Raw genomic sequence first — 27,065 nt, forward strand, 5'->3', positions numbered from 1 at the left:
ATGGATGAGAATGCCTACATGAAAACATAAGCATGACATGTTTCTGTGTCAGAGGTTTACATACACTTATTGATATGAGTGAGTACAGTATTGGGCTTTCAATTACTTCTTGGAACTGTGGAGCAGAATGAGTGCACATTTTTAGAAAAAGGTATTTAATGCACAGGTTTTACTTTTTGTGGAGTTTTCTGAAATCAGAATATGACCAAGATTATTCATACTGGATCACAAACATACATACAGCACACCTGTATTTAGAGTTTGTAGCATTCAATTCATTTTATTGGTATTCTGGTAAGAACCCAGTTTTTAAGTGCAAGTGGAATGTTTTCAGTAGGATTAAGGTCAGGACTTTGGGAAGACTCTTCCAAAAGCTTAGTGTTAGTCTATATTATCCCTTCTGTAGCCAACCTTGATAAAGCCTCATAAAAAAAAAATTGGTTTATCATCCTTGGCATCAGAAAAAAATGAGTGAGGGCAGATTTTTTTTTTCTCTTAGAAACAGAGAACAAAAACTACAGTAAAATTTTGAAGTTGGGAAATGAAACTTCCCCTTGTAATATGAATTAACATGACAAAACCAGTCTCACAGCTCTGCAGTAGTTTTGATTAAATTCCACAAAAATAGGGATGTCATCCTGCTCCTCTAATAGGTGGGCCGGACCAAGTGGCCAGAACAACTGAGAAGAAGGAAAAGAAGCCGACAAGAAAAAACTCACCATACAACCATTGTACTTAGTGTCCAAGCTACCTCCATTGTCCAGCATTCTCCGATCATACTGGCTGTAAATATTGCTTATGTCACCTTGGGGGGGGGGCTCACTCTGTACCATGGCTTCAGCTTCTTGGCCTTATGGGCAGTCTTTAGCACCATAAATGGTGTCGTCCTCGTGTGTGTGGTTGTCAGTGACAACAAGCTGCAAGTTCCGGGCCCAGCTTGGTCAACTTCAGCCGTCTTTGGCCTAAGCATACTCACCACCTAGCGGACGTGTCAGCTCTTGCACCAGCTGTAACGCTGTCAGTGAAATTCACCAAAAAAATAAATAAAACATTGATGTGGGCCAATTTTGGCATATGGGCGGGGATGATATACTAATGTTTTTTTATAGTGCAGCAGATAACTGAAACAATCACGCAAATGGTGATAAAAGCATCAAATTCGGCAGAAATACTCCTTAGACACTCCTTTTGAAAAAAAAACAATTGGCCACTTGACTTTTCAATTGGTGGTCAGGTCGAGGTCAATTGAAGAATTACACAGAGGTCAAAATTGCTTCAATCATATTGAGAAATATTCCACATTATTTGCCTGATGATAAAGATTCCAAAAAGGTATCATTTGGACTATCTGTGACTGAATTCTTTGGAGTTACGAGATAAAAACAGCAAGAATGGTGACAAAGGTCAGTTTCATTTTGTACAGAGGTCAAAAGTTAAAGTTGCTCCAATTTTGGTAAAAAGTGATACAAATTATTGGTTGAGCTAATGGATTAATAAATGGAATAGTTTTGACAGTGTTGAATGCTTGGTCTCCAAAGTAATGGTCAAACAAGGTCTACATCTATTGGATTCTATGATATGTGACATATGTTACCCCGTAACATAAGTAAGGATGATACATGGTCCAAACTATTCCGTTTTAAAACCGTGTTAACTAGTAATTTGCATCACTTTTTACCAAAATTGGAGCAACTTTAACTTTTGACCCCTGTACAAACCGACACTGACTTTTGTCACCATTCTTGCTGTTTTTATCCCATAACTCCATAGAATTCAGTTACAGACCATCCAAACCATACCTTTTTGGAATCTTTATGATCAGGCAAGTAATGTGGCATAGGTTTCAATATGATTGGAGCATCTTTTAATTTTGACTCCTGTGTAATTCTTCAATTGACCTCGACCTGAATGCCAACTGAAAATTCAAGTGGCCAATCGTTTTTTTCAAAAGAGGATTGTCTGAGGAGTATTTCTGCCGAATTTGATGCTTTTATCACTATTTGCAGGATTCTGCTCTAAATATTCTCTTATCTGCTGCACTATTATGGGGCCTAAGTGTTTGGTGTGCCGTTATCATGTATCCATGTTTCATCTGCTAAGCTGATGGTTTCAGTGCAGGATGTCTTTGATAGTCTTAACTAGAAGCGTATAAATTAGAGTGCATTACTTTGGCAATACTCAAAACTTCATATCTTTAAATGTTTAAAAAAAATCTTTATTGGCTACGGCCATTTTTGTGAACTTTGGAACATTATTTTTTTGGAGAAAATACCACAGGTGGGACGAAGTCACCATCAGGTCATGAATCAGCAAGTCCCAAGTCAAGTCTCAAGTCATAATGACCACCAGTTGTTTGCAAAATGACTTGGGACTTGCAGATTGGTGACTTGACAGTGACGTTGTGTGTGACAATGACCATCTCTGGGAAAATACTGATTTTAAAAGTGCTATTAATAGCATTTTAAACATTAATCCAGCAGCCAAAAACTGTTTTTGAGTTAGAGTCCTGTGCAGAGAAGGAAGCAACACTCCCTCTGTGCGTGTTACCCTTTGAAACCATTGCCACTCCCCATGATTACAAAGAGACAGTAGTTTCAAGAATCAGATGGTGAGTAACAGCGGCTTTATAGAAATTTGTGTGTCTAGAAAAACGTGTTCAGAGGCTAAAAATGCATCTAGCCAAGAGAGTGGTGGAACTAGAATCAACAAACTTCTAACTTTACCCAGACTGAAAGCCCTTCAAGCTGCAAAAGGACTCAAAGTGGTTTTCCCTCAGTGGGATAGAGGTCAGAGGAAAGCCATGCAGGTGCTAGTGTGACATCTAATGACACTAAATTGTTTAGAAAACCTTTAAAAAAAATTTAAAAATATGAGAAAATGACCTGGTTCCACCTCAATATGAATCCACTGTAAAATGTAAGGTTTTCTATTACTGCTGAGAACTGAGCTTTAAAAAATTTACTAAATAAATCAGCTCATGGGTTTTAATTTTGTTCTAACAATGTGATGCGTCTTTCCACAACAGCAACCAAACAAAGATGAGGATTCTGATGACGATTCGGACCCTGCGACCAAGAAAGTGGAGGTAATGGATGTCGTTGCCATCTACTGGCCCAAATACAAAGACAGACCTCAGATTGCCAAGGTCATTCAGAAGGTCAGAACTGGCTACAGTGTACAGTGGATGTCTGGAACATACTCTGGGCCCTGGACTGAGGCAAAGAAACGGGATGGTCGCAAAATGGTGCCTTGGGTTGACACTGTTAAAGAGTCAGATATTATTTACAAGAAAATTTCCTTGACCAGTGGACACAAGCTCACAAACGGAGTGGCGCAGACATTACGGGCTTTATACGCTGCCAAGGAAGGGAAGAAGAGTTAATCAACTCAAGTTATTCAAACAGATCCCTTTTGCAGGACAACTCTTCATGGATCCAGTATGCTTCATAGAGATCAGAACCTGAAAACTTAAGGTGTTGTTCAGTCATCAAATTAAAAACGGGGCTTTAAACACAAGAAAACCATGAGAAGGAAATGTTTGGTAAAACATTGTGTGGGATTTTTTTCGCTGTTGTGCAGCAACTTGGTTGTTTTGTTTTTATTCCCACTGTATTATAGTTTTAAAAACACATGTTTATACCTGAGCAAAACTATAAAAAAAATGTTGGAATTTAGTGTATTGGAAATGTTAAAGTGTTTTTGGAGTTAAATCTAGCAAGCAGATAAATTTATTCATGAGTTCCAACAGGTTTTCTTTTTAATCATTTTTGTGTACCCATGCTGTATCTTTGATATAATTTATTTATATTAAAAAATGCAGTATCTGTGCATACATGCACATATATATGGGGACGTGATATTGTTTTTAATATAGGTTTTTATGTTGTAAAACACAGCAAGAAAGTGATCCCCCAGCACTTACTGCAATAAATTTTCTTACATCTCCACTACTCGCATGTATTTATTCTCTGGGTCTGATCCATCACACGGGTGCCTCAGTGTTGAGGATTCCAGCTAATGGAAAAGGCCAAGCAGATGCTCATTTTTCAGCTGGCTGCAAAAGATAGATGGTTATTTTTCAGAGGTGGAGTAGACCTGTTGTGTGCCTGGGTGGTTGTCATCCAGGATTTGAGGTTGGTTCTCTGGTGTGGTGGATGTGACTATGCATAGCACCAGTGCATCCTCCCACACCTGACCTGAGTAAGTCCATTATAGGTCCTGAGGTGAGAGACTGACTGTCCCATACAGTCTATGGGCTCTCTGTGCAAGAGACACCACTCCATCACAGGTTACTTCCCCAGCCAAGGCCAATACCCATTTAGAGGTTGTTGGACTGGGAAGAAGATGAAGTTTCTTGTCCAAGCACATGTGTGACTGGAAAACAGTTGCCCCCATCCCCCAAATTCATTCTCTATTCACTCTTATCCCAGCGGGGAGCTGGAGCCTGTTACAGCAGTATGATTTTAGTTGGTTTGGAAGTTATGTATGTGCAACATACAGTAAGACCATGGTTAACATGCATTTATAGACAGTATTTCACAGTAATCTGAAGTTTTCTTGTTAGTACAACAACCTTTTTAAATGAGCCACTTCAATTTTAGTGGTAACAATTCGATTATTTGTGCAGTAACGGGTTATGTGACATCAAACCACATGAGCGGGTTTTGACAGCGGTGGATTTCTAAACTTGCAAATATTTCTACAAAGTGACTAAAAATTGTCTGCATGTGTAAACAGAATCATGAGATGTGAAATTCAGGGCTATGTTCATGGCAGGGTCTGACTGCAGGGAGCAGAAACTGGTGACCTCCACAGTACCCCACTCAATCAGAATACAACCCCTGGCAATAATTATGGAATCACCGGCCTCGGAGGATGTTCATTCAGTTGTTTAATTTTGTAGAAAAAAAGCAGATCATAGACATGACACAAAACTAAAGTCATTTCAAATGGCAGCTTTCTGGTTTTAAGAAACACTATAAGAAATCAGGAAAAAAAAAAATTGTGGCAGTCAGTAAGTTACTTTTTTAGACCAAGCAGAGGGGAAAAAAAATATGGAATCACTCAATTCTGAGGAAAAAATTGTGGAATCATGGAAAACAAAAGAACACTCCAACACATCACTACTATTTTGTTGCACCACCTCTGGCTTTTATAACAGCTTGCAGTCTCTGAGGCATGGACTTAATGAGTGACAAACAGTACTCTTCATCAATCTGGCTCCAACTTTCTCTGATTGCTGTTGCCAGATCAGCTTTGCAGGTTGGAGCCTTGTCATGGACCATTTTCTTCAACTTCCACCAAAGATTTTCAATTGGATTAAGATCGGGACTATTTGCAGGCCATGACATTGACCTTATGTGTCTTTTTGCAAGGAATGTTTTCACAGTTTTTGCTCTATGGCAAGATGCATTATCATCTTGAAAAATGATTTCATCATCCCCAAACATCCTTTCAATTGATGGGATAAGAAAAGTGTCCAAAATATCAACCTAAACTTGTGCATTTATTGATGATGTAATGACAGCCATCTCCCCAGTGCCTTTACCTGACATGCAGCCCCATATTATCAATGACTGTGGACATTTACATGTTCTCTTCAGGCAGTCATCTTTATAAATCTCATTGGAACAGCACCAAACAAAAGTTCCAGCATCATCACCTTGCCCAATGCAGATTCGAGATTCATCACTGAATATGACTTTCATCCAGTCATCCACAGTCCATGATTGCTTTTCCTTAGCCCATTGTAACCTTGTTTTTTTCTGTTTAGGTGTTAATGATGGCTTTCGTTTAGCTTTTCTGTATGTAAATCCCATTTCCTTTAGGCGGTTTCTTACAGTTCGGTCACAGACGTTGACTCCAGTTTCCTCCCATTCGTTCATTTGTTTTGTTGTGCATTTTCGATTTTTGAGACATATTGCTTTAAGTTTTCTGTCTTGACGCTTTGATGTCTTCCTTGGTCTACCAGTATGTTTGCCTTTAACAACCTTCCCATGTTATTTGTATTTGGTCCAGAGTTTAGACACAGCTGACTGTGAACAACCAACATCTTTTGCAACACTGCGTGATGATTTACTCTCTTAAGAGTTTGATAATCCTCTCCTTTGTTTCAATTGACATCTCTTGTGTTGGAGCCATGATTCATGTCAGTCCACTTGGTGCAACAGCTCTCCAAGGTGTGATCACTCCTTTTTAGATGCAGACTAACGAGCAGATCTGATTTGATGCAGGTGTTAGTTTTGGGGATGTAAATTTACAGGGCGATTCCATAATTTATTCCTCAGAATTGACTGAATTCATATGTTTTTCTGTCTGCTTGGTCTAAAAAAGTAACCGTTACTGACTGCCACAATTTTTTTTTCTTGATTTCTTATAGTGTTTCTTAAAGCCAGAAAGTTGCCATTTGAAATGACTTTAGTTTTGTGTCATGTCTGTGATCTGCTTTTTTCTACAAAATTAAACAAGTGAATGAACATCCTCCGAGGCCTGTGATTCCATAATTTTTGCCAGGGGTTGTAGTCTTTATTCGCCAAGTATCCACAAGAATACAAGGAATTTGATTTTGGTTTGAGCTGCACACATTCTGTATGGCATGTATAAATATACATGAAACACTGAATAATTCACAGTAAAAATATGCAAATGTGCAATTAAAAACAACAAAAAAATGTGTGAAACAGACAAACAGATGAGGTATATGAATTAGTGAGTTTTTTGGCAGGTTAAGTTGTTCATCAGTGTGACGGCCTGTAGAAAGAAACTGTTCCTGTGTCTGGTTGTTTTGACATACAGAACTCTGTAATGTCAACCAGAGGGGAGGAGTTTAAACTGTGTATACAGGGTGTGAGGGGTCTGCAGAGATGTTACCAGCTTGCTTCCTGGTCCTGGACCTGTATAAGTCCCAGATGGAGGGCAGGCTGATTCCGATGATTTTCTTCTGCAGACCTGACGGTTGAAGTCTGTGACTGTCATGTTTGGAGGTAGAGGGAAACCAAACAGAGATGGAGATGTACAGGACAAACTGGATGATGGATGTGTAGAAGATGATGAGCAGTTCCTGGGGCAGGTTGGACTTCCTGAGCTGTCTGAGGAAGTACATCCTCTGCTGTGCCTTTTTATTGATGGAGACTAAGTGGGAGGTCCACTTCAGATCTTGGGAGATGGTGGATCCCAGGAACCGGAAAGTGTCCAGAGTAAGCACAGTGTTGTTTGTGGGGGGGGGGGTTCCATCTTAAGTCTACTATCATTTCCACAGTCCTGAGTGCGTTCAGCTCCAGGTTGTTCTGACCACACCAGAGGATCAACTGTTCCACCTCCTGTCTGTATGCAGCCTCATTACCATCCTAAATGAGTCCAATGATGGTGGTGTCATCCGCAAACTTCAGGAGTTTAACAGAGGGGGTTTGAGGGAGAAGAGCAGTGGGGAGAGTACACACCCTTGAGGGGCACCAGTGCTGACTGCCCGTCTGCTGGATGTGGGAGCATCACATCCAGCACACAGCCAGATCAACTCCCACTCAGTGATTATTTGGGTGACAGTTGAAATTACAATTAGCAAAGATCATATTTCCAAGTAACAAGTGGAGTTCCTATTTTTCAGCCTGCAGCAAGACCCTTGCATGGAAAATCAGAATCCCATGAGGTCCATCCATGGATCAGCCATTTTACCACTCCCTTCGTGTACGGACATGGACGAAAGCAGGACGCGTGGCTTCTGTACATATAAGTGATTTTAAACCTTGTGTTCACCATGCATAAATATCGCGTTCTTCAAGCTCTTTGACCAAGTTAACTTTGTTCTTAAAATCTGGACTTTAGAAGTAGTAGTCTTGCATCTTCTGGACTGCGCGAAATTGAAGAGACGAAGAAGAAGTACGCCGGAAAACTCCGCCCCTGCTGTGTGTGGTGTGCTTGGCGGGATGCTAACAGTTTGTGGTTGTTGTTTGCGTGTTACAAAGTTTACAGCTGAGCTGATGAATAAATCTTGTTAGCAAAATAAGCTCGCGTTACTTACAAGTTTTTCGACGAGGTAATGAAACTATTTCACTTTAGCGTTTACCTAACATTTAGCTTGCATGCTGTGGTATGCTAGCAGAAGTCGAGAGCTAACTTGGCTAACACGCTTGAAGTTAGTCTCAGTTTGATGGTTTTTATTTGCTGTTTGCTGTAGATAGTTTGGCGGCGCGATCCAAGTCATGCCGTCCAGCGCTGGAGCCAGCAGCCCTGCTGCTGCGTACGCAGAAGCGCTGGAGAACTCCGCACACCTGATCGACACACACCTGCACGAAGACCGCTGCTTCCCGGATCTGTCCGAGCTGCTGTCCGTCCCCTCTCACAGTAAGTCCCCGTGACAGGGACCACAATGGAAAGAAGTCTCCAGACTTCTGTGTCATTTCTGCTAATGTATGTGCATGGTATGTTTTCTTAATAAACGTAATCAGTGCCGCCAGATTACAATCCTAGTCGGTATTTTTATTGGTAAGTGCAGAATTTAAAATACCTACAGAAATAAATACAAATGAAGCAACTTTGTAAAACTTGCCTAAACCATATAAACCAGATATTTGCACTCACTGGACAAAAACAAAATGCTTTTGTACTGTTTTCCATGTAATAAACACAGTATATATTGGCCTTTGTATAACGAATTTTCGCTCACATCGTACAAAACTTGCAGAATTTGCTCCCGTAATAGGATAAAGGGGCCTCTGTAAAGGTGCCCTGACACTTGCACAACTTTGATGCACGCATTTGCACGCGCTGTGTTGTGCAGGAGAGTAAACTCGGCTTTAACAAGTGTAGATTAAACGTGAGAGGAGCACTGGCAATTGTGCAAACAGAATGATGAAATGTTAAAAAAAAAAAATCTTTCACGCATAAATGTCGTGTGCCGTGATCTCGTCAAGTTGAGTAAAGAAGTGAACAGAGTGAGTGGTTGCGTCAGCGCACCGCATCAGAGTGCAGCTCAACTGAACGCTTATAACAAGATGTTCAATCTGTCATAAACATACTTTTACAGTTGTGCACAAGAAGGAAAGAACATGCAACTGTTTTACCGAGCTATGACAATGTAAGCATGACAAATAATTTAGACTGCTCCACATGCTTCCTCCAGCTCATTCAGCACGTGTGCGAACAGCTCCAACTGGAGCGGTCCTCTGTGATCCAGGAAGCGATTAGACCCGTTTTCAGCAACCAACTTGCAGAGAAAATGATTAATCCGCTACGAAATAATTATTTTATATACGCAGCATCCAGCGCAGAGCGTGTGGCAGCTGGTGGAACAAAGCACGGCATCCAGCTTGGATCATAGCGGGTGGGATCATCACGAAGATGTGCAAGTATCAGGGCACCTTAAGTTTGAGTGCAGTGTGGCAAGCCAGAATGGCTGTAGGCTGCCACCTGGTGGCCAAATAACTAAACTGCAAAAAATAAACAAGGTGTGGTTCTTATGAAAAATGTACAAAAATTTGATGGGAATATGACAAATGGTTTATGAAATATATGGTTATTTGAAAGTGTTTATTTTTTGCCAAATTCTGCAAGTGTCATGAAAATTGGAGGAAGTTGCCAATTTACCATATTTGGCCTCTTTATGAAATGGTCCAACAAAACTTGTGCAAAAAAGGGTCAGTACCAAAACCAGCCACAAAACTCTCTTTACCACTGAAACTAGAGATGCTGAGTGAAATTATGAGCCATATTTCATCATTTTTGACTCGGGACGCATGGGGAAATCACTGTGCGAAAAAGTGGTAATTTTGCATTTTGGCGGCAAAAAGTGCCCCCAATACTTGTGCACCCAAAGTCAGCCACCACAATTTTCATCAAAATCAAAGTAAGAGGTCCTGATCTATCATCACATGCGTAAAAGACCTTGGTTGACGAAAGGCGCAGGCCACACCGCCCCTTTGAAAATATGCACAATTACAAAAAATAGCAAATTGTTGCACCCTGAGTCAGCCGCCAAAATTTTTACATTTTTGGAGAGTCCATACCTGATAGACTAACACAAATGAAAATCTATTTGGGTCACTCAGGGCACATGGAAATGTGAGCATTCGAAAACCTAAATTTTGTCATTTTGGCTCATTTTGACCCCAAATTCCCCCCCCCCCCCCCCCCCAAAAGAAAAAAACAAAAAAAAAACAAAGCCTACCCTATCAAGGATTTAAATTTGTTTTTTCCTCATTTCTAACATATATCTTCCCATAAATTTAGGACAAATCTGAAGGGGTCATAAATCACCACCTACCTGACTCTTATAAATCCTGGCTCTTAAGATTTCCAAGTGACATCCAGTTATTTTAAGCTATCATGCCTTGGCTACTTGAAAATAAAATGGACTGCATTTATTCAAAGCCTTTCCATCTACAGTGCATCCAGAAAATATTCACAGTGCTGCATGTTTTCCACATTATTTTTTTATCTTGCAGCCTTATTCCAAAATGGATGAAATTTTTTTTTTTTCCTCAAAATTCTACACACAAACCCCATAATGGCAATGTGAGAAAATGTTTTTTGATTTTTGCTAATTTATTAAAAATAAAAAAATCACATGTATTCACAGCCTTTGCCATGTTGGTGGATCCTGTTTCCACTGATCATCCTTGAGATGTTTCTGCAGCTTAATTGGAGTCCACCTGGCGTAAATTCAGTTCATTGGACATGATTTGGAAAGGCGCACACCTGTCTACATATAAGGTCCCACATTTGACAGTGCATATCAGAGGACGAAATCAAAATTTTCTGTAGACCTCCAATGAAAACCTGCTCCAGAGCGCTCTTGACCTCAGACTTGGGTGACAGTTCATCTTTCAGGACAATGACCCTAACCACACAGCCAAGATATCAAAGGAGTGGCTTCAGGACAACTCTGAATGTCCTTGAGTGGCCCAGCCAGAGCCCAGACCTGAGTCCAATTGAACATCTCTGGAGAGATCTGAAAATGGCTGTGCACCGACGCTCCCCCATCCAACCTGATGGAGCTTGAGAGGTGCTGCAAAGAGGAATGGACAAACTGTTCAAAGATAGGTGCACCAAGCTTGTGGCATCATAATCAAGAAGACGTGAGGCTGTAATTTCTGCCACAGGTGCATCAACAAAGTATTGAGCAAAGGGTGTGAATACTTACGTACACGTGATTTCTATTTATTTATTTATTTATTTATTTTTATAAATTTGCGAAAATTCCAAAAACATTTTTTTCATGTTGTCATTGTGGGATGTTGTGAGTAGAATTTAGTAGGGAAAAATGAATTTTGGAATAAGGCTGTAACATAATAAAATGTGGAAAAGGCGAAGTGCTGTGAATACTTTCTGGATTCACCCATATTTCACCCATATTGGCTTCTCTTCATTGGCTCCCTGTTAATTCCAGAATAGAATTTAAAATTCTTCTTCTTACTTATAAGGTTTTGAATAATCAGGTCCCATCTTATCTTAGGGACCTCATAGTACCATATCACCCCAATAGAGCGCTTCGCTCTCAGACTGCAGGCTTACTTGTAGTTCCTAGGGTTTGTAAGAGTAGAATGGGAGGCAGAGCCTTCAGCTTTCAGGCTCCTCTCCTGTGGTACCAGCTTCCACTTCAGATTAGGGAGACAGACACCCTCTCTACTTTTAAGATTAGGCTTAAAACATTCCTTTTTGCTAAAGCTTATAGTTAGGGTTGGATCAGGTGACCCTGAACCATCCCTTTAGTTATGCTGCTATAGTCTTAGACTGCTGGGGGTTCTCATGATGCACTGAGTGTTTCTTTTTATTCACCTCTTTTTGCTCTGTATGCACTACTCTGCATTTAATCATTAGTGATTGATCTCTGCTCTCTTCCATAGCATGTCTTTTTCCCGATTCTCTCCCCTCAGCCCCAACCAGTCCCAGCAGAAGACTGCCCCTCCCTGAGCCTGGTTCTGCTGGAGGTTTCTTCCTGTTAAAAGGGAGTTTTTCCTTCCCACTGTCGCCAAGTGCTTGCTCATAGGGGGTCGTTTTGACCGTTGGGGGTTTTTTGTAATTATTGTATGGCTTTTGCCTTACAATATAAAGCGCCTTGGGGCAACTGTTTGTTGTGATTTGGCACTATATAAATAAATTTGATTTGATTTGGATGCACTGTATATCACATGCTCATAGCGCTTTTACAGTAATGCCTCACATTCCACACAAACAGACACCGATGTCACAGTGCTGCCATGCAAGGTGCTCACTACATACTGGGAGCAACTTGTGGCCCTTGGCCAAGGACCCTAACATTTAACTTAGTCTAACATCTTTTTCTGTGGAGGCAGTTTTGCTACTAAGGTTTGTGAATGTGTCAGCTGCTTTTCGTGGCTGTCCATGTGATGTGTTTATGGAGCCTTGCTTGTTATATGCAGTAAATTCTGTCTTCTCAGCAGTTATATAGAGACAGTTGTGTGCAGAGTTCTTAAGACAGGTGTTTGGTTGCATTGGTAAAACAGTATTGGGAATGGTCATAGGCTGCCTGCCTGAGCTGCATGCAGCCAGGTAACCTTTGCTATGCAGGTTTGCTAGATTTGGTTATGCACACAGTCACCAGACTGCATTCATGCTTAATAAACTAGTGCAATAAAGTTTCCCATTAAGCATGATGGGACATTATCCATTAATTTTCTATACCCATTTACTCTAATTAAGGGTCACTGAGGGGCTGGAGCCTATCCCAGTAGTATGGGACATCATAAAACAGTAAATGGAAGTTTCTATAAAACAGCTTAATTAATGCTTTTCAATAATGACAAATACACAGTGACTGTGCACATAACCAAACTGAGCAAACCTGCACTGTGACTGTGCAAATAAACTTGTCCATTTGTACTTCTTACTGATGGGCGTGATTGAAGTCCAAGATGTATTCGGTAACTTAACTGTCTGTCTTAACTGTCTAAATGATGACTTCTGTAAAGAAAACTGGCTGTGAACATGATCAGTCTTTTTTGGACATCTTATGAGTTTTTAATTCTGATGTATTCCTGTGTCCGTTAATGGAAGTATTACGTGTTTGGAATTTATCCATACACCGTAAAAACAGAAAAGTTGTCAACTTAAAATTTCAAGGCAACAGTCTCCACTGATTTTTGGGTTTTGAGGCCAACTAAAAATCTTAAGTTTGAACAAACAAGTTTTTATTGAAAAGCGCCTTGGGGCAACTGTTTGTTGTGATTTGGCGCTATATAAAAAAACTGATTGATTGATTGATTGAGATAACATTATTCATGTGTAATGTAACTTAAATTATTGAGCTGCGCACACAAAGAATTCAGATAAATGAAAGCTGTGCCAACTTATTTTTTGTTCAGAAATTGTACCTTGCGTATGTATAACTTCAAATTTCAAGTTCTACAAACTAAGTTGTCGTTGTTATCTATTCGGCTGCTCCAGCAAACACACAGCCGCCAGCGTTCCAAAGAGGTCTGCCACCCAAGTACTAACCAGATGCCGCACTGCTTAGCTTCTGAGATCTGACGGGATCAGGTTGACACAGAGCAGACCGGCTGCAAGCTCTACAACCTAAGAATTCTGACAAATAGAAGATGTGCAAACGTATTATTTTTTGTTCAGAAAATGTACCTTTCATATGTATTAAGACTTCAAGTTTTGACTTCTACATACTAGGACTCATTTTGTTAACATGTTGTCTGTCACACAGATAACAAACAAAACCAAGTCAGTTCAAATGTTTATTAACCTTAACTGTACAATTGTAAACACTTCTGTATCATACAGAGTGTCACTCAGTCTCAGTTTATGTGAATTGAGAGGAATTTCCAAATAATATGCTTATTTGTTCCACACAAAAGCAAGTTTATAATAAAATGATGTTACTGTTGTAATATTTTAAAACTGGTGGAAATGACTTCAACTTGAATGCTTCAAAATCTGAGGACAGACCAAGAGCAGATGAAGGAGTTACACAACATACTTGACAGTCAGTGCCAACAGCCTGGTTTTCAAAATCAATTACCAACTGTAAAGCTAGAGTTCCAAGACAATACTCAAATAAAAATACTCAACTTTGTGGAGATAAAAATCCACGCGGGACAAGTGTACAGGAAAAATGGCAGAAAAACAGACCCCTGCAGATTTGAGTTGGAAACCCCGTTCTTTGCGAAAGCAAACTCAAATAATTCAGTCATAGCCTCAAACCTATAGTTTTAAGTTTTGCCAACCTAACTTTTGAAATGAGACCAACATTACACAACAAACTTATTACAGGTAGTTGAGATAATTACTTTGATGTTGTTTGCAACACAATAAAACATTTTATTTTTATGTGACCAAAAAAAAAACCTTTTCAGGCCAACAACTTTAAGTTTTCCTTTTTACAGTGTACATATGTGTTGTCTGAGTACCCTTCCTGTTTGAACTATGACGGTTTGTGTTGTTATTAGGATATGTCGGTATTTTTGCTGCCAGACTTATTATTTTTGACCACTTTGTGTTTTGATAGATATGCCAACCCTCTCTGGTGTGTCGGACATGGACTACCCCCTCCAGGGACCAGGCTTACTCAGTGTGCCAAACCTGCCAGAGCTGAATGCAGTTCGTCGGGTCCCTCTCCCACCTGAGTTGGTGGAGCAGTTCAGCCGTATCCTTTTTCCCCACTGAGGAAAAAGTAATATTCTGCATTAAAATAGATTTAACAATTTCTATGAGATCTTCAGTGAGTAAAAAGATGATCTATGTGCGTCCCTCCCTTTAATAATGATAATTACTCTGTTCATTTCAGTTTCACCTTAACTGTTTTGTAGATATGCAATGTAACTGCATGATGGGAGTTTTTCCTGAGATATGCAGAGCATGGCTTACCATTGATAATGATATCTTTATGTGGAATTATGAAGATGGGTGAGAATGAGTAGTTTTTTGTGGTGTCTTTTATTTGTCTTTTTGGTAACAGTGATCACTGGTTGGGTATAAATTACAATTAAGTTTGTTATTCTCTTAATTGCAGTGCTCGCTGCACTCACTGTTGTCTTCCATGGGAAATGATAGCAAACTTGAATGTATTTATTTTTGTCTGTGTTGCTTGCAGAGGAGATGTGGCCTACTTTGATGGCCTTATTGAAACCATTTTGGCTGTGGGTTTAGTAAAACCAAAACAAGGTATGTGTGTTGTGACACAAACTCTGTATTGGTTTGGTTTTCTTTGATTAATTCTTTTGTTTTATTTCTGCTTTCTCAGGGATTTTGCAGCCACACATCCATTACCTCTTAGTACTAGCCACATCTGTGGATGTGGTGATCCTCGGGCTTAGCTTTCCTAAAAGCCAGGATGGTGAGTCCCATTGATAACTTTGTCATATGACCATGATACTAAATTGTTCCTTGCAGTGTGATGAATCTGTGGTAATGTGCCAGTGGCTAACATTTTCATGGAAATCATCAGTACTGAGGAGAATACCATTTAAAGCTGGCCATATACAGTATGTTGCACCATTGTGCTTACGCTATTGCAAGTCACACAGATGTAGCCTGTATGAATTCAGTCAAAACCCCATTCAGTTTGCAGACATCAAAGTGGATTTGTCATGGTTTGTTGTTTGTGATAAGTTTCCATAAATTTAAGCACAAGCCAGGAGGTGATACGGCGTTGTGTGGGGCAGGGGCCTGAAGATGTGCCATGCACGGAGCAGGGGAAGGGCATGGTGAAGGAATATGTCATTGTCATGTGTGGGGCAGGGGCCTGAAGATGTGCCATGCACGGAGCAGGGGAAGGGCATGGTGAAGGTGTCATTGTCATGTATAGGCAGGGGTGCACATACCTGGTACTCATCATGCTCATGTGTGCTAAAAATTATTGTTATATAGAGGGAAACACTTTTCCTACAATCTGTCATTGCTTTTCTCCTATGAAGTGCTTCTCTTGTGTTTTTCTGCTGCGTATCATTTATTTTTAGCACGCACAAGCACCATGAGTACCACTTATGTGCATTCTTGTGTATAGGTATGCCCTTTGCGGTTGTCTGCAGTCCTTGACCCCGCTGTACCATTGGGCACTGAGATTCATCACTGGTTGTAGCCGCCTCACCCACCACTGTGAGCTGTATGCCAAAGCGGGCATGCCCTCTTTGTCTGTCAGGTGTTATACACATTGGATGATTCTGGTTTACAGAACTCTTATTGGTCTGGTTCTGACCAGTTTACTTCAGCGATCTGAAAGCTGTTATGCTCTGCACTCAAATGACATTTATGTTTTCGTGTACCTCATGTCTGCACTGAAGCAGGAAAGAAAGCCTTTAGTTTTTCAGCTCCCTCTGATTGGAATGTTCTTCAATCCGAACTGAAACTGTCCAGACTGACCTCCTTGAACACCTTCTGGTCTATTTTACAAGATCGCAAATGGGATTCTTTTGTGCAATGCCAATGTTTGTCATGTGCAGTGTTATGACCAAGATGATTGTATTTTAATTTATCACCAACATTCTCATGTTGATGTTAACCTGTCCATTTTGACGTGTGCTGCTGCCTTTCTTGGCCAGGTCATCCTTGTAAAAGAGGTTTTGATCTCAATAGAGTTTCTAACTGGTTAAAGAGAGGTTATGATTATGTGCCAAGTTATTCTAATTTTTTCGTGTAACTTTAATTTTGAGTTGAATAATGGTGTACTTGAGCACCAGTAGCAAATAATGCAGACATTTAAGATCAAGTTTGTGAGTTATTTCTGTCGACAGTTACTTAATTCTGTTGTCAGGACACATTTATGCCTGAACACTGCGTTTGTGCTGTTGACCGTTTTGTTGAAGTTCAAAATGTTATATACGTGTTGACTTAACCCAACATTGTGCTGCTTTACACAACATACTCTGTGTGACACATTTGTGTGCCTTCTGTGAAAAATACAATAATGGAAATGGATGCAACATACAGTATATGGCCATGGGAACTGCAGCATAGTGAACATGGTCTTTACCTGGCTTCTGCAAGCTTAAAGTACATGACATCTTCCAGAAATAAATTCAATCCATTTCCAAGTATATATAAAAAAATAAAAATTGAAAATGCCCACAAATGGAAGACATTCATTAGCCAGACAAATGTCCAAAAAGGGCAGGGTTTATGTTGCACTTTGGACAGAGACCATATTTTGCCCATAATTTTGTCTTTGTGTGTATGTTTCTACTCGACCCTAGTGAGTTTGGTGTCAAAATGTACTGTATTTGTGGAGACACCAGTGGAAAATATAGAATAGTCAGAGGTGTCATGAGATGGTCTTGCTATAAAGAGTTTGTTGGTAGCAGTGTGACTGTATGAAACCGCTGACTCAGCTCTGTCATGTTTTGTTGTCATTCTAGGGCTTAATGACAGCATGTGCGGTGGGATGCAGCTTCTGCCAGACCCTCTGTTTTCAATTCCCACCGACAACACCTACATCATCTCCATCACTTCCACAGACCTGGGACGCATCTTTATGGCGGGAAAGGATGGCTGCCTCTATGAGATCGTGTATCAAGCTGAGGCGGGCTGGCTGAGCCAGCGGTGCAGAAAGATCAACCACTCCAAAAGCACTCTGTCCTTTCTCATTCCATCTCTGCTCCAGTTTGCATTCTCTGAAGATGGCAAGTAGAACATTCCATGTTATGCATGTCAAACAAAATAAATATCTGATAAAATTAAAACTTGATTTCAAATTGTCCTTGTGTGCCGCAGACTCTATTGTGCAGATTACTGTTGACAACTCTCGAAACACACTTTACACCCGTTCTGAGAAAGGGGTCCTGCAGGTATGGTGTGGATATCATCTCGTGTGTATACTTCTGAAAAGTCTCAGATTGTTGGTGTGCTGGAATATTTATTGATTTGGGATTTTAGTATACTGTTTTTTGTTTTTTCTTAGGTGTATGATCTGGGTGCTGATGGACAAGGAATGTGTCGCGTGGCAACCATGTCACAGAACTCTATTGTGGCTGCTGCTGGAAATATTGCCAGGTTTGATTGGATTTGATGTGTTCACTTAAACAAATAAAAAATGCTTCCACCAGTTTCTCTTTCCATATTCCATTGTTTTATCTGTTTTTGAACCTATCGTCCATTTTCAGGACAATTGATCGTTCCGTCTTCAAGCCCATTGTCCAGATCTCTGTGATAGACAGATCTGCATCATCTGATTGCCACCTGTTGGCTGTCACTCATGCAGGTAATCTGTTAATATCAATTAGTGGAAATAATTTCACATATTGAAATATGTTAATGCATGATGTATATCTGTAATTGCAGGTGTGCGTCTCTACTTCAGTACCACCACTTTTGCTCCTCAGCACCAGAAGCATGTCGCTGTGCGACCTACTCTGCTAGCACTGGTTCACGTTCGTCTGCCACCAGGTTTTTCTGCTTCTTCTACCCTACAGAAGCCTGCAAAGGTGCATAAGGCACTGCACAGTAAAGGTAAACTGCTGTGGTGTGTGCTGTTCCTTTGTTTGTTTGTGTGTGTGTGGGGGGGAGGTTGTTACATTTTAGGGATGAAGCCAGGCGTGAACATATTTATTGATTTTGTGTATTTTTTAAACGTGTATAGGAGTTCTTCTTATGGCAGCATCTGAAACAGAAGACAGTGATGTTTTGTGGTGCATTAACTACGACTCTTTCCCCTTCAAAAAGCCCCTAATGGAAACCCAGGTAGGTGTGTAACAGGCGTGCGTAAAGTATGAGCGGTGATTGAGAAGTTTTGAACCTGACCCAGAAAAAGTAAGGTGTGGTTCACAGAGGTCAGTATAGCAACTAGAGTCTGCGGTTGCACTGAGCCGTGTCCCGGCAAGGAGGCGTGATCGCTATTTTAATTCCAGGCAAGTCAAGAGGCAGCGCCCATAGAATTTCAATTGGTGTCATCAAAAAGCAGGTGGAATATGCTGAAAAGCTGCACATGCTGGCAAAGCCACAAACGGAGGAAGAATGGAGATATGTCCTTCTATAAGTAAGTGGTTTTGGTGATTTTTGTCACTTTGTCTGTGACATTTGGTCAATAACCAGATGTATGTTGCCTGCCCTGCCTGTGTCGTCCATGGACATGGACCATTAACTCTTCACTGATATCTAGTTGATAGTTTACCCTGATAGATCGATGACTATGTAAAATACTTGCTATTAGTGATTAAAATTGTTCAACAAGACTGCCGATTTTTTTATTTTTTTTATTTTGCTCCTTAAATAACCGAGCCGCTGCTCGGAGATTATAATGACTGTGCCAGTGGAGAACCGCGCCTTAGTTTTTCTGGGTCAGGTGCAAAACTTCTCAATTGCCCCTCTATCTATATTATAATAGCCAAGTGGTGTCTCTCTCTCACTCTCTCTCTCTGTGTGTGTGTGTGTGTGTGTGTGTGTGTGTGTGTGTGTGTGTGTGTGTGTGTGTGTGTGTGTGTGTGTGTGTGTGTGTGTGTGTGTGTGTGTGTGGCTTCGATCATGCAAAAACCGGGAGAGCTGACATTTGCCGTTTGGTATGCTTATGTATTTTGGGTCAAGGATGAACGTTGCGAAAACGGAGAGTTGATAGGACAAATATTTTTGGAGTAATTTGCAATTTTAGCTAACCAATAAACAGTGGATGCTGTGCTGCAATGCACCATGGGAGTTTGGGGTTTTAAATGTTATTGTGGTTTATTTGTTATTTTAACAGTGTTGTTAGTATTATTGATGTATTGTGTTTTTGTAACTCTCTTGGTTTTATCAGTTTAGATAAGTCTCATGTTGCTCTTACCATGAGTGACTTAAGTTTCATGTTTGTACCATGAGTGAAATGTTTAGTGGTTTTAATGTCTTCAACCAGTCTTTGTTTGTGAAATTAAAATCACCTACTTACAGCAGCTGTTCGTGCATGCAGCTTCGCTCAGGGAAAAACAGCACAGCTGACATTTGCTGTTTGGTATGCTTATGTATTTTGGGTCAAGGATGAAAGACCAAAACGGAACACTGATAGGACTATTAGTTTTGGAGAAGCGATGAATAATAGCTAATGTTACTAATTACATTTTGGACTCACACGCCTTTCCAGCAGGGGGCAGTAGATCATCTTTATATTAAAAGTGTGAATGTAATGTAAGTGCATATAATTATAAACAAGTTAAAAATACATGGATGACATAAGAAAGTGAAAACACTTATTTCCTTGGAGGTCCATTTACAAATCAAATGACAAAATAGAAGTAATAATAAAATTATACTAAGTGTGTGTGTATATGATAACCTAAACAATTTCTAAGTACATTAAATTAACATTAAATTATACATAATTAATAGCAAATTAAAAGCTTGCGTTCTAAAAATTGTTGAGGTCTAAGGTTCTAAAAACATTCTGGACTCGCATGCCATTCCAACTGATTACACAATTTATTACCACCCATGAAAAATATCAACTACCTATTTTATAAACACTACCTACTCTAGAGACTGTGGATCCCCATGGGCAACACGCTAGTGTGTGTGTGCGTGCATGCATATATATATATATATATATATATATATATATATACACACACACTCAATGATGTTTCTCATTTGTAATGTGCCCTGTCCTTGTAAGTAATTAATTAATTAGTTTATTTATTGTGCAGATGATGTCTAATGTAGATGGACACTCTTGGGCTCTTTGTGTCATCAATGAAGAAAGGCCCACAAAGATTATTACCCCTCTGAACAAAGACCAGATCCCCATCACTGATTTGCCCATGGTGGTCCATCAGCACATCATACCTCCTCAGAAGTTTGTCCTTCTTTCTGCAAAGGTAAAGTCTTAGTACGTTACGCAGTGTTTGATCTCTTGGCATGAACAAAAAAAAGTGCTAAAATGTTAACCATACCATATGTTGATCTCCGCCCCTTCTCCTGCAGGGAAGTCATATCTTCCAGAAGCTTCGGCCTGTAGACCAGCTACGCCACCTGCTGGTGAGCTGTGCTGGAGGAGAAAGTGAAGAGATTGAACGTTTCTTCAAGCTGCACAGGGTATGAGTAACTTTATTGTTCAACCTAATAAGGTCTGAATTTCTTCTGAATGCTCCTTGTATGTTATAGGACTACAGGAGTGTACAAAAATGTTTTGTTTTGTTTTTTTAATACTCTTGAAAACAAACCTTACATTTTCTGAGATATTAAGATAATAATATACCAGTAATGGTAAGTATAATTTGTATAGCACTTTTGCACTATAAATATACAGTGAATTCAGAAAGGATTTACAGTGCCTCACTTCTTCCACATTTTATGTTGCAGCCTTAATCCAAAATGGATGAAATTCATTTTTTCCTTAAAATTCTACACACAATACGCCATAATGACAATGTAATTTTTTTTTTTTTTTTTTTTTTTTTTTTGGGCAAATTTATTAGAACTAAAAAAAAAACTAAGAAATCACATGTACATAAGTATTCACAGCCTTTGCCATAAAGCTCAGAATTGAGCTCAGGTGCATCCTGTTTCCATTGGCCATCCTTAATGTTTCTACAGCTTAATTGGAGTCCAGCTGGGGTAAATTCAGTTGATCGGACATAATTTGGAAATGTACAGACCTGTATACATATAAGGTCTCACAGTTGGCAGTGCATGCCAGAGCACAAACCAAGCATGAAGTCAAAGGAATTGTCTGTAGACCCTCGAAACATGATTATCTCGAGGCACAAATCTGGGAAAGGGAACACAAGCATTTCTGCTGCTTTGAAGGTCCCAATGAGCACAGTGGTCTCCATCATCTGTAAATGGAAGATGTTCAGATCTACCAGGACTCTTCCTAGAGCTGGCCGCCCATCTAAACTGAGCAGTCGAGGGAGTAGGGCCTTATTCAGAGAGGTGACCAAGAACCCGATGGTCACTCTTTGTCAGAGCTCCAACATTCCTCTGTAGAGAGAGGAGAACCTTCCAGAAGGACAGCCATCTCTGCAGCAATACACCAATCAGGCCTGTATGGTAGAGTGGCCAGACGGAAGCCACTCCTAAGTAAAAGGCAAATGACAGCCCACCTGGAGTTTGCCAAAAGGCACCTGAAGGACCCTCAGACCACGAGAAACAAAATTCTGTTGTCTGATGAGACAAAGATTGAACACTTTGGTGTGAATGCCAGGCGTCATGTTTAGAGGAAACCAGGCACCATCCCTACAGTGAAGCATGTTGGTGGCAGCATCATGTTGTGGGGATGTTTTTCAGCGGCAGGAACTGGGAGACTAGTCAGGATTGAGGGAAAGATTAATGCGGCAATGTACAGATACATCCTGGATGAAAACCTGCTCCAGAGCACTCTTGACCTCAGACTGGGGTGAAAGTTCATCTTTCAGCAGGACAGTGACCCTAAGCACACAGGCAAGATATCAAGGGAGTGGCTTCAGGACAACTCTGTGAATGTCCTTGAGTGGTCCAGCCAGAGACCAGACCTGCATCTGATTGAACATCTCTGGAGAGATCTGAAAATGTGTAATTCCTTTTTTTTTTTTTTTTTATCAATTTGCATTATGGGGTGCTGTGAGTAGAATTTTGAGGGGGGGGGGAATGAATTTACTCCATTTTGGTATATGTAAAACCACAACATAACAAAATGTGGAAAAATTGAAGCACTGTGAAACTTTCTGGATGCACTGTAAAGTGCTGCACAGCAACAAATTAAAAAAGCAAATATTAAACTATGATAATTTAAATAATAATAACTGTAAGATACAGATTGCACACACTCGGTGAGCTGAGAACTGTGTGTGGTCTTAAAAGCTTCAGTTGAACCAGGCTCCCTGATCTCAAGCTCTAAACTATTCCATAGTATTGATGCAGAAAAAGAAAAAGCTGTGCCACCTACTGTCTTCTTAAATTTGAGGACAACCAACAAATTGGGATCACACCGATATGTTTAGTTAAACTAAGGCGGCTATATAAGGTGGTGCACGACCATTCATTATATTGTAAGTCTGCAGCAGAACCTCAAAAATACATCCTCACCTAAACAGGTGAAACAAACACTGGAGGTCAAATGATTAAATCTTTGAGCTCCATTCAAAACCCCGGCAGCCAAATTCTGACTAATCGGAAGACTTCTCATGCTTCTAAGTGTCAGCCCTGAGAATCAGACATTACAATAATCAAGATACAGAAGCATCAATCAGTATTTCAGCATCAGCCATAGACTAAATCCAGTCTTTGTAATATTACTCAAATTTAAAAAAAAAGGACAGTCCCGGTCACTTCCCAGATGCTCATCAAACATCACACCAAGATTCTTGACTGACTCCATGTGCTAGATCATACAGCCATCCAAAGATGGAGTGAGATTATCAAGCAGGATTCTTCACAGGTCTGATGATCAGCATCTCTATCTTATCAGAGCCCAGCAGTTGGAAGTGTGCAAAATAGTGGGAGAAGATAACTTGGTGTTATTCTGAGCTAAGAACATTTGATCTCAAGAAAAAAAAAAAAAAAAACTTGTGCAGAAGTAGGTTTCAGTTATCAATTTGGTCTCCCCAGGAGGAGCAGGCGTGTGCCACAGCTTTGATCCTGGCTTGTTCCAGTGCTGCTTGTGACAGAGAAGTTTCACAGTGGGCCACCAGAGCCTTCTTCAGGTCCGACTTCACTGTGATTAAGCAAACACTCACAGTACATGCACATAGTTATACGTTCACATGGAGCACAACCCAAAAGGCTTTTCTTCTAACATTTTAAGGTACGGGGGAGAAGCACAGGTGAGATTCTCTGCAGCCATCACATCTCCCAGTAATGTAGGACCGATGATGAGCTCTCCAGCACCAGGTAATTAATATATTAGTATTTATTTATTTTATTTTTTTTTGCAGTCCTGTATACAATAAAGCCTTTAATATTTTTGTCTTTGAGGCATTGGTTGTTCAACGTATAAAGCCCCATAAACACATTATTGTTGCACATATTTCTGCTGTGGGATGTGATGGAACATATGTGTGGAAATACAAAAATTTGGTGATGTGAGGTTGCATGCAGATAATCATGTAAAAAAAGCCTTAGCTGACATTGTTAGTGCATTTCATCCTGATCACTTTGTCTTTGTAATGTTACATTTAGTTGGATGATCATAAAGTAGGTGTTTACATGTCCCAGTCAGGTTTATTATTATCTTCTGCCACACCTTCAGGTATCCTACCTCCACCTTTGGCCACACCTTTTGCACCAATGCAGTCTGGATCTGCTCCTATCACGCCTATGCCAGCTGGCCCAGAGGTGGTCTATTCAGGAAAGCATAATGGCATTTGCATCTACTTTGCCCGGATCCTGGGGTCAGTAACATGTTATTGCTGTTATAGCACCAACGTTTGGACCAGTGAAGTCAGAGCTGCAGGGATTAAAGTTATTCCATGTTTTGACAGATTTCCATCAGTTGGGCTGCCAAAAGGCAGGGTTCGCGCTGAGCCATCCTAATGCAAAGTCGAGGCTTCTTCACAATATATAAAATTTACAACGTTCAAAAATGTCTAAAAATCGATTTTTAGATGTCTGGGGGGTTTTTCTTGTTTGTTTGTTTTTCTGCTTGCAGCGAGTCCCCATGTCTGTTGCTTTCTGCCCTGTGTGGACTTTGCCAGAGGGAGGGGGCGGTGGGTCAGCCTGCTGTGTGTTTGTATCAGAGCACTGTAACGAGACAGTGAGCAGAGCAAAGTTACAAACATATTTTTAAACTTTTCTTTCAAAGTCTGCTCTGAGTGTCTGTTTTTAGTTTAACCACAACAAGGACACTCTCAGAGTTAGACCTGCGGTGCATTAACAACAAACACAAACGTTTAATCTCGCCATCCCCCCAAATATGCCTAAAATCTCTTCCTAAGGAAAATATGCTCATAAAACCTTTTTACCTCTCAATCAGGTCACGCTTTCCACATAAATACACAAACTCCTGATTGTTCCTGCTTAAAGACTGAAGACTGGGTAATTGGCCGGGGGCATGCCTTCTACAACAACCCTTGATTAAAGGTGCACTTTCAAAGACATTTTTCATACTACTACTACTACTCATAATAATAATTTTAACATCTAAAATGTTTAAATTAGTATTTCTCTGGGCCTAGGTTTTACTGTAGTTCTGGAGTAAGTTTAATTGATGAGCCATATAAAAATAACTTCAGTTATGCAGAAAAGTTAAATTAAGTAAAGTGGGGTGTGAAGCAATATCTTTTTATTTATTTTTTTTTTAAGTAATGTCTAAGCTGGGGCATTACTGGGTTTGTTTGGGATTCTAGCTTTAAAATCAGGTCCGTTAGGATTAGGGATGGGTATTGATAAGATTTTATCTATCGATACCATTATCGATTCCGCTTCTGAATTTTCTGTGTGCTAAAAATAGGCTTTACAGGTTTTCTTTGTCGACAACATTTTATTGAGTCTTAAAGTAAATAAATACGAAATTGGTCACTGGATCCTTAAACTCTGGACACAAATAAACTCCACATGGTGAATCCTTTTTCTCTGGACATAAATAGAAATAAACAAAATCTGTAGTTTTTGTCAAAAGCATTTGTTTTCAGACATTATTAGCATGAATGTCTTTCCATAAATCTGAGCTGAGCTCTTGCAGCTGGCTGTGCTGCACGTCAGGATGTAATTCATACAGAATGCAGGACATCTCATTTTGGGAGGAAAAAAATGTTTTTGTCATTGTAGTTTGTTTGTATTACAGTGTTTGGAAAGAGGTGTCATTTTATTTAAAGCGGCAATTCGTTTTGAAGTTATTAATTCGGACCGGACTCTGTCTCGGCAGAGAGTGGCACAGCGTTTGGAGCTGTGCCAACAGAACAGAAGACTATTCTCATTTCTTGACTGCAACAAGACAAGAGTCCCAGTTAGTGACTTTAATCCACACAAAAGTGACTCACGATTGACAGCTTTAATGGATTTGAGAGGGTTTAAGAAGTGGACTTGCTGCTTCTGAAGAGCAGCGAATCAACAAGCCAATGGATTGAAGCACTGCTTCATTGGTTCACGCGTCAAAGTGGAGTCATGCTGTAGAAGCGGTTGATTACAGAGCTGCTGCAGGATCTGTAGTCAACATAGAGAAATGATCATTTTCCCGACAAACACCCTCAAAAACAATGGCCGCTCTGAAGGACCGATAAGGGAATTGTTAAGGCTATTAAAAAGGCTATTGATGTCGGTGGATCGAATCATTTTTTAATGGTACCCGAAAAGAACCAGTTCTCAATATGCAACCCTAGTTACGATGAAGCCAAAAATCTGAAAATGATTACGGCTTTTGCGGTTAGTAATCTTATCATACAAACATAGGCTGTGATAGCAATTTTGGTTAAAGGCAAAAAAAATGTGGAAAAGAAAATAGAAATACAACACACATTAAATGGTACAACTAAATTGTGGTGATCGGGTGAGAAAATAGTCATCAAAAAACCCACCAGAATGCATCCCTGGACATCTAAACCCCAAATTTTTCAGACCCCCTGTCTATAAAGGTAGACTTTTGTCAAAACAAACAAAAAAAAAATCTTTGTCAAAATTTCTTTTGTAAAAATCTTTTGTCAGAAAAAAGGGCCATGAAAAGATTTGTTGCATATGTTGATGAGAATTTTTTTTTCACCTTTGCCCTAAATGACAGAAATATTTGGGATGGGAGTCTTGTTGTTGAGAAAACTATGAACAAAGGAAGTCAGACTGTCAGTATTGTGAGTAACATAATTACACTTAGTATCATTTTACTTTACTATATGTAAAAACCTGCTGCTTATAGTGGTGCCTCTGTTCTGTATCTGTTGTCCCTACAGCTGGAAAGCAGTGTTGCTTCATATGATTTGGAGCTGGTCCTTCTGGAGCTCTACGGTCTGCGGGAGTTTCTTGATAAGAACTCTCAGTTCACCCCGATGTCATTTAGTGCTGCAAGGTAAGCCTCCTTGTCTTTTTGCTTTATATTGATGCGCTAAGATAGCACCATGGCTGCTTGTTTCACTAACGGCCGTGCTGCTGCTTGTTAGCTTCAGCTCCCCTACAAACCCACAGCAGAGGCTGCTGGGGTTTGCTTGTCTTGATGGGTCCAGCTCTCAGCAGGTCCAGCAGGAGCTCCAGAGGAAACATCACAGTGAGTTGTGGAGCCATTTTTTCACCCAGTGTCTATATAT

The 27,065-nt window shown here is 40.1% G+C and overlaps 2 protein-coding genes across 4 annotated transcripts in view; both read left to right on the forward strand.

Annotated features, from left to right (window-relative positions):
• Positions 1-3,950, forward strand: part of LOC117529038 (nipped-B-like protein B) — a 48,315-nt gene extending 44,365 nt beyond the window's left edge. The window contains exon 48 of the mRNA XM_034191731.1: positions 3,026-3,950. Coding sequence (XP_034047622.1) covers positions 3,026-3,382 — 357 coding nt within the window. The 3' untranslated portion in view covers positions 3,383-3,950. The remainder of the gene's footprint in view (positions 1-3,025) is intronic.
• A 3,773-nt stretch (positions 3,951-7,723) lies between these two features.
• The window catches only part of nup155 (nucleoporin 155), a 30,336-nt gene continuing 10,994 nt past the window's right edge, over positions 7,724-27,065 (forward strand). Inside the window, exons 1-20 of one of the 3 annotated variants that reach the window (XM_034192179.1) lie at positions 7,724-8,032; positions 8,171-8,340; positions 14,471-14,608; positions 14,772-14,868; positions 15,056-15,126; positions 15,206-15,298; positions 17,316-17,579; positions 17,671-17,744; positions 17,858-17,949; positions 18,060-18,157; positions 18,238-18,405; positions 18,536-18,636; positions 20,565-20,735; positions 20,842-20,952; positions 23,446-23,540; positions 23,642-23,727; positions 24,086-24,227; positions 26,549-26,615; positions 26,715-26,830; positions 26,922-27,025. In XM_034192179.1, the coding sequence (XP_034048070.1) occupies positions 8,199-8,340; positions 14,471-14,608; positions 14,772-14,868; positions 15,056-15,126; positions 15,206-15,298; positions 17,316-17,579; positions 17,671-17,744; positions 17,858-17,949; positions 18,060-18,157; positions 18,238-18,405; positions 18,536-18,636; positions 20,565-20,735; positions 20,842-20,952; positions 23,446-23,540; positions 23,642-23,727; positions 24,086-24,227; positions 26,549-26,615; positions 26,715-26,830; positions 26,922-27,025 (2,230 nt within the window). In that variant the 5' untranslated portion in view covers positions 7,724-8,032; positions 8,171-8,198. Of the gene's footprint in view, positions 8,033-8,170; positions 8,341-14,470; positions 14,609-14,771; positions 14,869-15,055; positions 15,127-15,205; positions 15,299-17,315; positions 17,580-17,670; positions 17,745-17,857; positions 17,950-18,059; positions 18,158-18,237; positions 18,406-18,535; positions 18,637-20,564; positions 20,736-20,841; positions 20,953-23,445; positions 23,541-23,641; positions 23,728-24,085; positions 24,228-26,548; positions 26,616-26,714; positions 26,831-26,921; positions 27,026-27,065 lie in introns of those variants that run through there. The other 2 variants (XM_034192177.1, XM_034192180.1) reach the window with 2 other exon arrangements.

Source organism: Thalassophryne amazonica, chromosome 17 (assembly GCF_902500255.1).
Source record: "Thalassophryne amazonica chromosome 17, fThaAma1.1, whole genome shotgun sequence".
Lineage (NCBI taxonomy): Eukaryota > Metazoa > Chordata > Actinopteri > Batrachoidiformes > Batrachoididae > Thalassophryne > Thalassophryne amazonica.